This window comes from Nipponia nippon, unplaced genomic scaffold (assembly GCF_047370975.1).
Source record: "Nipponia nippon isolate SJK-2023a ecotype South Korea unplaced genomic scaffold, ASM4737097v1 scaffold_12, whole genome shotgun sequence".
In the NCBI taxonomy this organism is placed as follows: Eukaryota; Metazoa; Chordata; class Aves; order Pelecaniformes; family Threskiornithidae; genus Nipponia; species Nipponia nippon.
The window spans coordinates 6308259-6325501 of record NW_028262313.1 but is presented as its reverse complement, the minus strand read 5'-3'; the positions used below and the strand labels follow the sequence as shown (position 1 = coordinate 6325501).

The 17243-nt window shown below is 38.5% G+C and overlaps 1 protein-coding gene across 6 annotated transcripts in view; it reads right to left on the bottom strand.

Annotated features, from left to right (window-relative positions):
* TENM1 (teneurin transmembrane protein 1) overlaps positions 1-17243 on the bottom strand; it is a 634570-nt gene that overhangs the window by 133917 nt on the left and 483410 nt on the right. For all 6 annotated transcript variants that reach the window (XM_087748549.1, XM_087748548.1, XM_087748550.1 and 3 more), the window contains 2 exons: positions 6659-6811; positions 1234-1433 (listed from right to left, as the gene is read on the bottom strand). In XM_087748549.1, coding sequence (XP_087604675.1) covers positions 1234-1433; positions 6659-6811 — 353 coding nt within the window. The remainder of the gene's footprint in view (positions 1-1233; positions 1434-6658; positions 6812-17243) is intronic.

Sequence of the window (17243 nt, the reverse complement as noted above, 5' to 3'; positions counted from 1 at the left end):
TTGCTATGGCAGGGTAAATTCAGATTTGCTGCACTAAATACAGCAGACTTATTTCAAAAATTACATCTCTTTAATGGGAATAATTCCAAAATTCCCAAGCTGTAGTGCCTACGTTATGCAGTGATTCATCTCAAATGCCAAGAACAGATTAAAGAACCTATTGTTCTGTAACAGATTTTCAAATGTTTGTCCCTTAATATCATTATTGTATACCAAAACCTAAATGCACTTTTAATCTATATTTAATTTTTTTAATGCAAGTAAGTATTTATTTTTTACATGGAAGTTCTTAATACCTAACCAAGTTGATGCTGACAACTTTAAGACCAGTTAACCTCAAAGCATCAGAGAGATAAACCTTTCTATGAATCCCTGTTCAAGAAATGTATATATTTCTCTAGGTTTTTCTAGGCATTTTGATTTTCAGTAAAGTTCAACTCCAGCTCAACTGAAGACCCAGCTTCAATTAAAGTCCATGACAGCTAAAAGCACTTATTTCTAAGAGCAAAGCTCTAGCAAATAATTTTTGAGGTTAGACTAGATGATCTCCAGAGGTACCTTCTAAACAGTCTTTCCATGATTCCATATATAAGTTTATCACACTCTATGGAGTGTGATCCTGCTATAAGAAAGCTGAAAAATCTGTTATCCATAGAAATGACAGTTTCATATGCCAAATACATTAAGTCTAAAAAAAAAAAAAAAGTTGAATGTGATCAGCAATTTTGCACATTCTTATTGCTTAGCTAGGTTTTCTCTTGCAAAATCCCTAGGAATAAACACTCAAAAATAATCTTAATATTAGAAACCAGAAACAGCTTTTTTGTTCTTTCCTATTAACTCTTTATACTGACTCTGCAATCTGTTTGTTTTGATGAAGTCGTGAAAACATCAAAGCATTTTCAAATGATCTGGTACTTCATCCTACTGCTCCTGCAAAGAAGATGCCGGAGCTACGCAGCAGCACAGCGCGTACCTGTCCAGCCTCCCGGACAGTCACATCACAGTGGTCACAACTCCTGACCTTTCTGGTACGACACTGTCCCTCTCCTCTGAGAGAGCACGGTTTGAGGGTATAGCTAGAAGTCCGTAGAAGAAAGGGATAAACAGACTGTTTTTGTGATCACAGCCAGTCCCTTCCTCCCTCCCTGCTTTGCAAGTGTATTGTGAACATTCACATCCACTGCTGTTTGAAAATGTAAGCGTGACAGAATTAGTATTATTGCTAATTACCTGAGTGTGAGTAGGCGGAATGTTTCTTCTGCCATAAATTCCCAGCAGAGAATCCTTCGCCAGTGAAATGTTAAATTTCAAGTACATGGGGTGATGTATAGTAATCTGAAAGCGCCAGAACAAACCAGGGGGGATCGTCTGCATAACTTGTGCTCCAATCTCAACTTCTCCCGTGTCTATGGCCCGTCCCTTCTGGAACACTAATTTTCCGGAAACAAACAAAACAATCAGTTACGTATTCATGGTGGGTGAAGATAATAGGTCACGAGGTATAAACGTGCCTTAGATATATCAGACTGTATTGAAAACAACCTCTAAAGAGAGGGTGTTTCACTGAAACCATTGCATTTTTTATTCAACTAGTTGAAAAATACAAATAAACTTGCGTGCAATATTTACGACAACAGGCGTCATAGAGCATTTTTGCCCTGGAAATCTTGGAATGCTTTACTGAATATAAAAAGGTAGAGGTGCTGCTGCATAAACCATGATCTTTACCTAGCAGCTATGCAAACAAAACCCATTCAACTGAGAATGCCCAGAGAGAAGGCAGCGGGAGAGCTTCCTCTGGCACGTATTTCAGACTGCTGCCGAACGGGCGTTGCATAAGCTACACAAATGGACACCAGTGAGGACAGAAAATCCATCCAACCTCGTAGGTCAGAGCCCATGGCCAAGCCTAGATTTCTATTAATCACCATTCCTAATGATTTTATTATGGTAGTGATAATCTAGTCCTGGAGAAATAAAGAACATCTGTTTTGGCTTGGACTCTGCATGAAAGTGTAACAGGGGCATGAGGATAGGGAGAGGCAATCTAAAGAGAAAACTGGCATAATTTCATAATGCCTAACAATAAATTTGCAGACATCTACAGTATGTAACTTCACACATGGGTATGAGGGAGCTGAAATAGAAAGGGAAATGGAATGCGTAAAGAAGTCATTGCCAAACTAAATTGGAGCTGGCTTGCTTTGCTGGCTTATATCACCATCTTTGTGTATTTTAATGCCTGTCTGTGATCAGCATCCTGACATGCTGCAAATCACAGACCCAATCCTGCTAACATCTGAGCTAATTCCATTGTAAGTTTTGCAAAACTCTAACTCACATTTCCATCCTTTCTCTCAGCTAGAAAAAGAGCAGGAGAGTATGCTGCGTCGGAGGAAGAGCCAAGAGAAGAAGACTGAATTCAGCAGCCATATCCATTTATGTTTCATTTCATTCCAGTATCACAGTGAAGGATAAAGATGAGTAATCAAAGTGACTGGAGCCTCACCTTTTACAATAATGCATATAAATATCTAATGCAACATAATGTACGTGAAATTTTATAAATTGCCGTTGGAAATACAAACAGCAGTAGCAAAGCTAGGGCCAGCTTTTTCCTGAAGGTATTAATAACAAAGATCCTCAGTGGGATCTTACGTAGGCTTTAACTAGTGTAGGAAGTACTTAGCATTCTTAATGAATAGAGATTTAATTTACAAGGCAGGAACAATTCTCAGGGTACTGGATCTTCCAGCTTTATGGCTGCTTTGTGTCACCAAACCTACAGCAAGAACTAGGAGCTGACTTTTAACACCTTATCACATAAAAGCATCTATTTTTAGAGCACAGAACTTGTAATCTAATACTCTAAAAATGTACCTGTTACTTAGTTCATGAGTTAAAATATTTCCAAACTGCTGCTTTAACAACATTGAAGGTGAGACTACTTCTGTCCAATCTGCTTTATGGAAAAAATCTTGAATGTTGAGTTTTGGAAAGAGAATTAAACTTCCTACGTTGGGCAATGAAAGTGGATTCCTTCCCACCCCAACCCACACAAGATCCTACTTGGCTGATGTAAATTTAAAAACCTTTTCCCCTACTTCCAGTACTCCAGAGATATTAAATCTTAATGATTCTTTGCAAGCAATTACCCTGGGTTAAGTAAAACACTAAGGAACTTTTTGGCGATATTGACACATGGTAATTAATGTGATTCAATTACAAGACAGTAGAGCACTAAGTAAAAACTCAAGGATACAGTATCATTTTTGAAGTTAATGGCATTATTGGTCGGTGTTCAAGGTCCTTTAAAATACAGTAACTGCTTCTTACTTTGTTGAAGTGAGAGGGCCTGTTTCTTTGTTGAAAATAAAAAGCATTACGTCTTTAGTCAGGGAGTATTTTCACTAACTGATGTTATCAAATTATGCTGAATACCATGGTAGTGCTGTTAGGCTCAAACCAACATATCTCTGAGTTTTTCCACATTTGGTTGAAAATGCCTTTGCTTTAGTAATAATTTTATGTAATCCTTAAAAAAAAAAACAGATGCACTTAGATTTACTTTTATCTCATTACCCAGGGAAGGAGTGCAGCTGCTGTTCACAACGGTAACAGGAAAACATATATAGTATCTACCACCTACTGAAAGTATGCAGTTGCAGCATCTCTACCTTTCAAACACTGTTTTTTCAGACAACCACACAGCATGAAAAGGCTACTGTAAGAGCCATGTCTGAAGTGCATGTTATCATATTCACCGAGCCACTGTACTTTCTTTACAGAAAAAGAATTTAGCTTTGTTTCTATACTTAACTGAACTAAGCAGGTATCTGGCTGTACAAAAAAGGCATCTGAAGATACACTATTCACAGAGTATCCTTGTATACTTCCTTGCTCTTTCTTGAAAAAGTCTGAAATAAGCTTTTAAAATTACAGTGCTGCAATACAAGTTCCATTCTTGTTCTAAAAACATCTTTCTCCTAACAACATTCTTCTTATGACAAAATATCATTTAATTATCTGCATTCTTTTCCTTGTACAGCTCCCAGTCTGGCCAACTGGTATTAATTCTTCCCTATTCTTTCTAAGCACACTTTTCTTGCAAGTCTAAAACAGAAGGTAGATTCCTAATCAGAGGTTGCGTTTGGCTTCAAGAAAGTAAAACTCTGAACAGCGTGGTGCCAATTATCTTCACAAGAAAGTACCCATATGCTGATTATTACTGATCCTGAAACAATCAGTCTCCTAGTACTCCCCTGGTAAATACCAGCATCAACAGGATGTCTGAGTTTTTAATCACATTACTACATATTAAAATGTTAACTCATAGCCGTGGGTCAGTGTGTTATAAAATGACTTCTTGAAAAAATCTGACTTGCTGGTTTGTAAACTTCATTTTCATTAAAAGATTAGTTAAAATATATGCTTTCGAAGTCTGGAAAAGCATTTTGTGCTGCTGCATTGAGTTGGGAAAATGGGAGGTCACAATATCTGACAGTAGTTATTCATCCCTGTGAAATCACATCAGAGGCTTCAAGTTTACAGGCAAAGTGTCAACTTTCTGTGGTATCCTGCTGTAGTGAAAAGAGTTGCCTGTTTCCAAATCCTCCTTCCCTAGGAAGCCCTCTATCTATATAGCCCTCTATCTACATAGGGAATTTGGTACCAGCACTGGGAATCAAATTACATATATATATTAAAAGTGATGGAAAGAAATAAAACCAGCAGAAATTACCCACAGCCAGACTATGCATGTACTAATGCCTGGTACTAAGTACACATGATTTTTCTTGTGTTTTCCCAAGCGTATACTCCTGGTTAGCATACACCCTGGATTAGAGGTTACCCCCAAAAGGTGAAAGGGGACAAGTGGGACAACAGTCTAGCTATAGTCAAGACTGACCTCTGAAACTGCTGGATAAGCCCTCAGTGAAGCGGCTCTGCTATCACAGCCCTCCATACTTTAGTGTTGCGGGGGAATTGCATAGCTACACAAGACGTTGGGATTGCCTGGGGCAAGGCAGGTGGTTTGGTTTTTTACCTACTACACTGAGTCTCTATTGACTCTCATATTCTTTTCTCTGTTCTCAAGCATCTGATTTTTAAGATTTTTGTTTGTTTTGATGTTTTTGCTGCACATCCTCCTTTGAAAGTCAAATGCTTTGGAAGAGCTTTTATTAAATCTGTAATATATTGACAGAATGACTTAATGCAGTTGAGAAGAACTATTTGAGGTATTTTCCATGGTGCACCAGGACAAAAATACAAAAGTGTATAAAACATTTACTGCGATTCACTAGCGGGACAAAATAATGGATAACATCATCATTGTCTCCTTACATATATTTCTATTGCTCATTTATCTAATATGATCTCTAACCAGTTGCGCCACATTGATTTGTAAGACTATTGAATGTGAGATGTAATCTTCCTTCTGAAGGGACTGGTACAACAACGTCCCACCTTGTCTCATATTTACAGTCATAGATCTTACCTGGCATACACAAAATCAGATCACTGCTCTGCTCTAAAATTTGAAAGCTTTGGAAATCTCCTATCCTTGCAGAACTCTCAGTACAATTTTACCTTCCTCCTAACAACTGGAAAGACTAGGGCTCATATTCTACTCCCATTCGCTCTTCTCTGATCTAATCTGATTTATCCACTTTTTCTGAGTATCATAAAAAGAAATGGGAGGGCCATCTGCTTCTTAGAGCGAGAAAGCATCACCATGGCGGTCGATGGGAAGCATGGGCCATATTGGAGTAGGTGATTTAACAACTTTAAATGACAGGACTTGTGAGAAAGGAATTGCACATCTCAGAGACAGCCCTGCTCTCTGTTTCACACTCCTGGCTGTGCAGTCCACTCCTTTCCTATGCCAGCTCTGGCACTTCTCTGCCCTTTAAAAGAGCTGGTTCAGCCACTTACAGGGCAGAAGACTATTCACACTTTTTAACGAAGCCATTTTCTGCTGCCATAGTGAACTGATGTGTTTTGGTGGTGCATGAGACAATCCCTGCAGTGGGAGCTGCACAGGGAGGGAGTGGGGGCAGAGCAGGACTGTCTGCCTGGCAGCAGGGAGCTGCCAGACGGGCTCAGGCATTTTGTGAAACCTCAGTAGATTCCCGCAAGCTGATTCACTATGACTGGTTAGGCCAAGATGTGACAGGATGCTGCATTTTAGCCTACGCCTTCAAGAACTGGATGCCTTTAAAAGCATTAAGATTTCTAACCCTCTGCATATTCTGACCTGTCAGTACAAAGAATTTCACTTTGCCTAAGACTGACGTTGGTCTGCAAGACAGGCACAGCACCAAGCCCTTTGCACAAATGGGAATAAGGAGAACATGGTCTCACCTCCCCATCTTAAGACAAAAGCCAAACGCCCTGATCTCTCTTCTCTCACAAAAGAAGAGCGATTATTTTGTTATTGAACATTACCTTCCTAATGGCTTGGGTTGGTTGCTAATTTCAGTGAGAGTTCTGCTAAAGGAAACAATCTGGTTATGGGCTTTTGACACTCGTTTTAAAATTATCTTAGAAAAGATAGAACCTAGACTCAAAATACTGTCAAACTGTAGTAAATACAGAATCTGAACAGTAGTAATGTTTAATATTCGTAATCTGTCTTCTCATTCACACATACCTTTTTTTTCCGTTTTATCAGAAACTTTTCCTCCGATTGGTGAGTAAGTAGTATCCATGGATTCTGTTCCTTTATTTCCTTTGCTGACTCCATTTTCATATAGCTGCCCTTCAACAGGCTGTAGTTGCCAGGTTAAACCAAACAAGTGTACTGCTGCAAAAAAATGAAGACCAATTAATTGATGTCTAAGCTACAGCACCTTCAGTCAGACTAAGAAAGAATGTGATGACCCAGTTTCTGCAAAGTCAAGTATTACTTCGTTCTGTTAGTAGTAAATCAGAATTTCAAGGGGTCTAATGAGCAATTTACTATTTTACCTTAAAACTCCATGTTTAATTAGTTTCCACACTTTCGTTTGGAGCTCAGCCAGGTCAAGGTGATGAATTTCTACAGCAATTAATGGAAATACTTGCAATTAAAAGGATAACAGTTGAATGAATATTATATTGTGTGACAGATTTTAATGCTACATCAATGTTGTCCCTCAGCTTTCAACTGTCAAAGAGCTCAGAGTCTGTTGCTTAAAGCACTGCCACCAAGTAAAACTTCTCACCTTTCCAACACAGGTGTAAGTGAAACTGTGCCCACTGCATTCCCAAATCTTTTCACTTAGGCTAAACATTAGTAAAAACACTGACTCCATAGATTTACTCTAGAATTACACTGCAGATAAAAAAAAATGGTTCTAGATCTGAAATATATGCAATTATTCTACAACACATACTAATAGAAATATAGTTGTTATTTATGTATGCACTGGGAAATCTACTAAGTTAATCCTTTCATGAAGTTATAAACTATCCTTATTACCATCCATGGGTGCTGCCCACTCCACTTTGCCTGCACAACCATTCACTACTTCTGCTTTCCTTTCAGTTGTTTCTGATCTGAGGCATCGAAGGATGGCAGGAGAAAGATAACAACAGAGGAGCTTATTTTAAGCATAATATGATAGTACTGCAGTCATTCTAGACAATTACCTAGGTCTTACTGAGGAGGGCAAATTCTTCCAAGGAAGAGGTTGCCTTAGCACTGAATTAACTCAGCAGGGAGAACTCATGACCCACTAAAATATGGCTTGAGGATACCCCCCCACAGAGAAGCTGAAATTGTCACATAAAGAGCAAAACCCAAGTAGCAGGCTCTTTAGCCACGTGGGGCAATTTGCACTGAGTAGGATCTGCCCACAGCAGGAGGCTAAAAGACAATATATTTGCTCTTCCTGAATCGCATAGGAACCTCAGAGACTCTCAGAAGAAGTAAGTGTGATCTAGAATGGGTCCTGCATTTAGAAAGTACATTGCTTTCTTTTGCACTTGCGCATACTTTAAGGAAAAGAATCTCAATACAAACAGGAAACCTAGAGTCTAGTACCTATTTTCTATGTGTTTTCTCACAAGCCTCCCTTGCATGCTGAAAAATTCAATTATAAAGCAAAACCCCATGCCTTCAATGGGTTCCTAGCAAGGGCTTGCCAAAACTACCACAGGAATGCAAAGCTGCCAATCCACAATCATTAATTCCAGATCTGTGCACTCCTGGATCACCCAGCCACAGATACATGATCCAAATCAAGCAAATGAGAGCATTTCTACCAAATTAATGAGGTGACAGTATTTGTGACACATTTATATTTTTTAGATTGGCTTCAGGAGAAGAGAGCCAAATTTACTGAATTCACAAACCACTGCTTCACCATCAGATCTTGGCTCTGGAGACACACCACTGGACAGTAAATTCCCACTCCCCAGAAGAGATACTAGAAGCTTACTCTACTGGTAGCGGTGAGATCTCAAACCAGAGACTTGCCTGGATTGCTTCATATTCCATAGACTTGAAATTATCAAGGGACCATGCTAATACTTTAAAAAGGGTCTTGCAGTCAGATCACACAGACCTAAGCTCTGATCTTTAAGCTTATTAATGCAAGACAGATTACTTCTATGTACAGAAGGTACAACAAAAATCAACATGCCTTGACATCTCTAGAGGAGGCGGCTCTTGCTGCTGGCTTGAGCTTCTGGACATTATTACGATTTAAAGAGGAACAATAAAAAGGAACAAACTTCAATGGGATTGATAACTAATGAATGTACATTTCATTTGTACTAATGCAAATAATTACAATCGCACTTGAAACAGGTCAACACTAGATGCAAAGCATAACTGTACACATCGATAAGCTTTTGGTGGTTATAGAATCATTAATATAATCTAGTTGCTTTCGTATGCTATTTCCATTGTTGCTAGTATTCATTTCCTAAGGCAGCATTTGCATGTGCTGCAGAGGGTACGCCACAAAGCAAGGACTGAATATGTAACGCACCTTTTTCCTTACTATATGTCTTTTCCAGATTACATACGCTATGCATTTTGTCATCCATTCACACCAATTCGAATAGTTTGCTTGCTTTGTCTTCCTTCAGGCTGGGAAAGTACTGTTGTTTTTATAGTTTGTGCCAAAGCTTGGCAAGCTAGCAAAACTATTTGTATGTATGTTTGACAGTTTCCTCCCTGAGAAACACCAACTGCATTGTAGAGATGATGGTCTCTGCCAGCCTTGGACTTCTAGTCCACGGGAGATGACACGGGATACTGGCAGACCAGCTTCAAGTTAAACAACGTGCAAGACGAGTGTTTCAACAACAAAGCACGCTGCTATGAAAATAAGGTCTATTTGAATTAAACTGAATGACTTCTATCATTGCAGAAACCTGGTCACCTTGCAATCTTAAAATCAATCTGATTTTCATTGCATTAGCTATAGCTCTTGAGAAATTACCTTCCGATCCAGGTATCACTCTGGCAATAACCAGACCACATATGCCAATAAAGCCATTAATTCTTAGAGATACCTTTTTCATAAGTTAACTACAGGGAATAATGTTTATTCAGCAGACACAGAGCCTTACCCTGCCTCTTCATTTTCTGCGATACTTTTCTTTTACCTAGGGTATACATAATTCCTACAAAGCTTGTGTTTCCTACAACATGTGTACATCGTGTTCTAAATATACAGATATTTCACCAAATAAGAGTAAATAAAACTTTCAAATCTATCTCTCTCAAATCTCTTTAGAAATAAGTAGGCACATACTGAATTTCATTAAAAAGCTCAAAATAACTTCTCTTTTGAGTCATTCTCTCTGATTTTTCTAGTGGATTTCTGGCTTTTGCTTTTTCCCTTTTAGACAAAGGGGCACAGAAATGCAGTGGAATTCAACAGTGGGCCACAATGTCATTTCCCACAGCATAAATCCATTTGTAAGAGTCCCAGCTGTATTCCCCATGTGTAGTGCCCAGGTATAAGACCCTACTCCACAGACCAAGTAAAAGATGACACCACCGCTCCGTCCAGCTTAGGACTGAGCTGGGTAAAAAGGAGGGAGATTCACATTCTGATGAAGGTCTCTGCCCTTTTCTCAAAGTTCAGCCTTCCAGCCTGATGTTTACACAAAGAGACCTTGACTGCAGTACTTTTGAGGGCTGGCTGCTGACTAACAGTACCAAACCCCACCATTATGACTAAAGGTGCATTATTGAATGTAGCTCAAGTTCCCACAGAACACAAAAAAACAGCCTTTGAGGTTTGATGACTACACTGGTATTACAGAAAAAGCAAAAGCTACTTTGGCCCTGCCTACCTGGCATTCCAGAAAAATTCTGCAATCAGATACCCTGTATTTTGCAGCACCTAAAATACTTCAGCTACTGGTAGGGCACATAAGGTCATTGGTGAACTTCTACAATTTCAAGCAAAAACCAAGGACTACCAGGCAAGTGGAGATTAAACAGCTTGTTAGCAGCATCGGTATGCTTCACAATTGCAAAATTCATACTTTAAGTGAGGAGGAGCTGTGGTGAGTCACCAGGAGCATCAGCCCATAGCATCCCCTCATCTGGGCCTAACTGAACCTCTCGTCTAAAAACTGAGCGCCAACATTCTCCCTGCTGGTAGCAACCACGCTTCTTTGCCTGGCATTCTTGAACTTCCAACTTGATTTCTCTGTTTCCTTGGTTCTTCCATCCTACTGCAGAGCTCATCTGAAAAGATATTCTTTCTTGGCTTGCTTGAACCTCCAGTATATTCCCCCCTCTATCATTACGTTATTACTTTGCTCTGTGTTATTTATGAGTTGCATTCTGCCACAAGCAGAGACGTGCGTTGCTTTCACTGAGGTGATCTGGAGGCAGGCAAATATATCTGAAGGCAAAATTTGACCTTCTTTACATAATGTTTGGAGATAGACCTGATACGATAGATGCCACCACACCTATATTTCATTTATATTTTATTAGATAGCCCTATTTAATTCAAAGTTTCAGATAAAATTGTAACAAAAAAGTGGACATACGCTTTTTTTTCTTACAACATGCATTATGGATGTTATTGCAGATGCTAAAGTTGGAGGAGTCTCTAGTCAGTGGAGCTAAAGAGGTTGGAGGATGCCACAGGATTATGGTGAAACTAAGCTTCTTCCTCAGTCACCCTGCCCTTGCCAGGCTGCCAGTGGAGCTGCGCTCTGGGTAACTTTAAATGACCTCTCTCTGTTGAATACAGAAGATTCTACTTGTAGTACAGAGCTTTTCTTGGCTAATTTATTATGCTTCTTAGGTAAAAAATAATTATTAGGTATAAAACAGATCTCTTGCAGAAGAAGATAAATTAAAGGCCTATATATTCTACCCTTCCCATAAATTTCCTTCATGGAACAATGACATGAAAAGCTAGTGTGACTTCATGCTGCCTAAGGGACTTTTTGCTATCCAGAGGCAGGTGTTTGGTTGCTTCACATTACTACTGTAAGTGAAACCAGTTGTGCCCTGTTCGGAACAAAAGCTTGGGTCTTTACCTCTGAAGTAAATGACCAGATTGCTTATTTTGTTCAACTTTTAAATAAAACAAACTGACACTTCCAGATAAACTAACTCAGTCCCCGCAATTCTGCGGCATACTTGAATAAATATTCACAAATATATAAGCATTTTTTTCAGAACTCGCTTTGTAAACTGGATTAACCCGCCATCTGCTACGAAGCCAATGATCTAATTTAATTTATTCTTATCTACCTTCTGTGTAAGCACAGCTTGTCAACTCCTGTGCTACACGTTTGGCAGCATATGAATAAGAGGCTTGGCTCCAGTTCAAAAGAGACTCTCAGTAGTGAGTAGATGTCAAAAAAGTCCTGTGCAATAAGTACTTATCAACCCACAAGACGAACTTCAGAGGACAAAAATCCTACAAATGTGAAGTCTCTCCAAATTGCTGACCTCCACTAAAGGCTTTTGTTTAGCTTTCTCTGCTGTTCCCAGTTATTTTACAAAATCTCAGTAGATCATCCCCCTGAAGCCTAGACTTTAGAAGAGCTGTAGGAGAACGTATATCAGCAGCTGACTATTCTTTCTGCACCTGCTCTGACCAAGTGCCAGAAAAGTATTTATTTTCTATAACTGCTACCAGGTTCTGCTTGTAAAACTGGATTTCACTGTGGCATGAAGCCATGAGTGCATCAGTGCCTCAGTTCCAGTTGGGCGCTGTAAGGGTGAAGCAATGTGGAAATACCTGAATAGAAATAAGAGTCAGAATCAAAGTTCTGATCCTGACCTACAGAAGGGCTGTTTTTCTTTTGTAAGTTCATCTTGTAAATAAAATGCTATGTCATTCTGCTCTAAGCAAATTTGAAAATTTGAGACTGTTAATATTTGGTTCCATCTTAAGAATTTTGAAGCGAGAAGTTATTTTGGACCATATATGGCCTTTCATGAAATAAGGATTTTTCCATGTATTTGTTATAGCCATCTTAACTCTCAAGCATTCTCCTCTTTCTCAAGCAGTCTTCTCTTTATACCTAACATATTTTTATGCCTGAGAATAGAAATATCCTGCAATCCTCCTACTGGGATGTATAATGACTAGTCTGGTTTCATTTTTCATTACTAAGTCATATGTTAGACTTAGGAACAACCAAAACCTAACCTTAGACAACAGTACAATGTTGTCAGGCTTTCTCCTCGGTGTACTTAAAGATTTGTGACAATATCAAGTTCATCAGCAAGACCCAGGCTCAGAGAGAACAGACACCATGATTTCCAGCTGTGAAACCCTGATGTACCTGATGTACCCTGATGTCTCAGCGAGAGCTATCCCACTAAGGAGTTCAACAACATTTCAGAGTTGCACATCCGCATCACAGCTTTTACGCATACCTGAAACATTTAGCAATGTTTACTATACTATGATATTCTTCAGTGTAAAATCAGCATATTTCCCACTTGAGCCTTCTCTGCATAATTTCTACTTCTCAGAGTTAAGGATTTATATTTTATATTGTATAAAGCTATGCAAGCAATGTTATAAATCTATGCAATAAGATACATATGTCCTTAAAATTTGGCCTGGCCTTTCCCAATGTGGAAACCGGCACTCCTCTAGCTTGTACACAGTGTGAGAAATGACAGGTCACAATGGCAGACAGCAGCGAAGTTTTAATTTCCTCACCCTCTGTAGGAATATAATTTAAGACCCAACACCCATCCATCTCCAGTGCATACTCATAAATAGTGATAATATCATGAAGGATATGGACAACTTCATATTCATACTTGAGAATTCATTTGTATATAAAATAGTCACTTTGTAGTCAGGGATGGTTAAATCTAAGAACATGGGATGCAATTTTCAGAGGCACTGAACATTTGCATCTCCTGCTGAAATCAATAGGAACCGTAGGAGTTCAGCACCTTTGATCAATAGGACCAGTGATTTGCCAGTCCAAATCAGCTACTGATAAAATGGTAAGGTATGATGGAAGAAAAATCCTACTTACTAATGGACTAAAAATAACTGACTAGATGAGCAGCCGCATCAAACGTTGTATTGTACTCAAAGAAAATGGTGTGGTGCTGAAAAATTACAGAAAAACCATTATATTCCTTATTCTCTCTCTTCTGTTTGCCTTGTTTACTGTTACATTTTTGGTCAAATTTCTTCTTTAATTGCTGATGGCTTCTTAGGTTTTTATTACAATGAGGTTAAAAAAGAGAATATTTACTACACCATTCCACAATGGTAGCCTATTTTATACTCTTTATAGCAACACAGACCAATAGATGAACAGCGAGACACAACTATCGACCGCACTGACTCAAACAGGTATGTTCTTGTCTTTCATGTGATAATTTGGAATCTACGTTCTAGCCTTTAGACATCAGCATGTACAGCGTCTGCTAGTCCTCATCTTACTTACCAGATAAAATAAACTATTTTAAAAAGTATTAGAGAAATTTCAGTTTTCTTTTCCACACTGTACTTTTGCAAGGTGCCATCTCTGTAAATATCTGAGCCTAGGCTGGTGACACGGATCCAGCTCAGACCTTTCAAACACCTCATGCCAGAAAATACACATCAACAAATAGGCAGGGACTTATCTGTTTCTGTTTTACAATCAAAAATAGAAAAACTTTAAGGTAACTGGATTTCAAAAATTTTCCCTCAAGATTTTTTTTTTTTTTTTTAATTTGAGCATTCGTTTGCATAAATCTTTAAAACACAAACAGCTCACATGGCCTCCAGACACGGCAAGTGCTAGCAGGCAGGTTTTGCCCATTTCATGTTGCTGTCTGAAGAGCAGATAACTTGTTTTCCCTAGCCAGCCTTTCACTCTCCTGGCAATTTCACTCTGCCTTGCCCGAATGCTCTGCCCACAGCCCTGGCTGGCTCTCAGGACCCACTGGCGAAGCTGCTGCAGCCCCTGATGCACCAACGGCACGCACCAACATCACCTCCCTGGTGGGCGTCGCAATTGCTCGCCTGCCTTAGTGGCCTCTTTGTGGGCAAATTTAAGCAATTCTGCCCCAGATTGCCATGAATGCATTACAGTTCTCAACATACATGGAAGTGCAGAAGAAAAAGAAAAGTATATATGCCTTTATTAGATATAAAATAATTCAACACATTTACAGCATGAAGACCAAACATCCACTTTATGAAATGAGGTTTTTCTGGAGTAACTACTATGACTTAAGAACCTAGTCACAGAAATTACTCCTGTTGAAGTGAAAACATGTATTTTACTTGATAAACTAAATATTATGACTAAAGATTTTCAATAAATCAGCTGTTACACAACCTTTTACAGGGTTCTATAATTTCCTTACTGTCCATATAATAGTCAAATTTATTTCAGAAAGGACCAAATAATAAACACGGTGATTATAGGCCAAATGTGGAAACATGAAGAGAAAACATTTTTTTTTAACTGACGAGTAGTTCAAGGGAGAGAAACTACAGCAGTAGTATGCCTTCTCAAGTAAAAGCTTCTCTACTGAGTTTCACTGATAATAGGGAAAGACTGAAAAATAAAAGAACAAAAACATTTTGCTACTTTACCTTTTGATTGAAAAGAAATCACAGTTTAGAGCACTCAGTTTGTTACAAATATAAGAGCCATTTGCAAATTTCTGGAATAAGCTTTGGGTTGCCAAGATTTTGGGAATGTTCTGACTTGAGGCTGAGATTTGGGCCTATTTTTAACAGTAACACATAGCTCATGCATCTAACGGCAGTGCAAGATATTTGAGAAAGCACATTTAAGTTACTAGATAAGGGAAAGAAAAAGCTTAATGTTAAATTTTGATCTACATTCATTTGGCCTGAAATTGCAGCTCATTGTAAGTTAATGCAGACTATGCCATAAAATACAATGGTGAAAATAATTTTGCCTTTATGTAGTCTCCCTTATTCTTCCAGCAACAACCACTGAGCTGATCCCAGGTTAAGTTTGATCCTGAAATTAAAATGAGTTTTGTTTTGCAATTTGGGCCCAAGTCTGTAGTCATTGCTCAGACATAACTCCCTCTGACTTGAAGGAAACCTGCCTGGAGCGAGGACTGAATCATGGTGAGCAAAGAGAAAATACTTGGGGGAGTGAATTTTAACTTTAAAGTGTTACATACAGTCTGATTTTGTATATTCAGCTACTCTTATTTAAAACATGCACATTTAAATTTTTGATGTGAAAAGATATGCAAATATGAAACCCTACAGAGCAAGTGAACTTTCAAAATAGTTTATATGCTATTATTCATACCTAACAAAAGGGAAAGAACTAAGGTACCTGACTCATACGAACGGACCATGAACTTATTTAAATATTTAACCAACCAGAAATAGGCAGCATGAATATTAATTTGGAATAAACTAACTAATACTACCTGAACCTGCAGGAAAGCTTATGCAACTGAAAAATTTCTGGGGCAAACAAGAGCAAATAATGGCATCTTGGACAATTTTCTGAATTAGAATTCCTGGTGCAGATATTTATATTTTGCTATAGAAAACATAACTAGAAATACTAATAACTTATAAAATACAAAGATATCTTCATTTTACCTATTTCTTCCCAGCTAAAGAAAACATGTTACACCTTTATGTTACTAGGTTAAGATAAACACAGACACGTCTACAGGAAATTCATATAGAGCTTTTTAATTCATAGTGACATGGAGCGCTTGCAGCCTTCTCAGGCTGATGACATGCAGCCGTATATCTCGAGAAAGTTAAAAAATTTTCAGTGGCAGACTGAAATCTAAGGAGGGATGAAACAAACAGTGCTTCATCCCGATAAAAATCAAAATGGTGTGGGTAGGATATATATGTAGCAAACAGATGAGGCTGCACAAATTATACAGCCAGTCCTAACTGAGGGCATATGCTCACCAGCTGTTATGTAAATCTGCAGTTAATGTAGCTTACTAGATCCTCAGGTGCTTTCAAATAATCATACACCAGAAATGATCAAATCTGCTTTCCCATCTGTATTAGATGAGGATGTTAGAAAAAAATCCCTTGTGATGAGCATCTCACTGACAGTAACCAGAACTTTGTCACTAAGGGACAAAAAACAAAAACAAAACAAAACCAAAAACAAAACCCAAAACCCCCAAACAACAGTGGAAAACAAAAATGACTGAAATTGTAATAATTTTCACTATAAAGACATTTATTCAGAGAATATAGAAAATCAGCGGCCACTCATCGGTTTGGAGGTATTTGTACTTGTATCTCTGTACAAGTTTTACCAAGTACAAACCACTCTTTCAGGCAAACCCAGAGTTATTCCCATTCAAGCTGTAAGATGTTGGGGATGCTCTGGCTCCTGCCCACCTGCAAAGTGGCAACTAAATCAACAAACCAAGAGTGTATGTGAGAAAGTGCGTCACACAAGCAAAGACTAATTAGATTTCTCTACGTTTGCAGAAGCCACAGTCCCATTCTAAGACCCTACATAATGCATGTTTTGTAATATTATCAATTCAGACTGAAAAACCAATACAATAATTAACGTTCAGCCAAAATGTCATATAGTAAGTCACAAAGACTTGCTCTTCCATGTACGATTGACTCCAAGCCCACCTCCAATATATCTATCTCCCCCCAAAAAAGGAAGGCATTTCTAGCTGCTCTGATAAATCCTGCCAATCTATCGTGATAACAAAATTGCAAAGTTAGGTACTTACAAAGATCAGTTTGAAATTAAGTAACTGCACTTCAATCTGTGTAACATTTTTCTGAAACATGAATTCA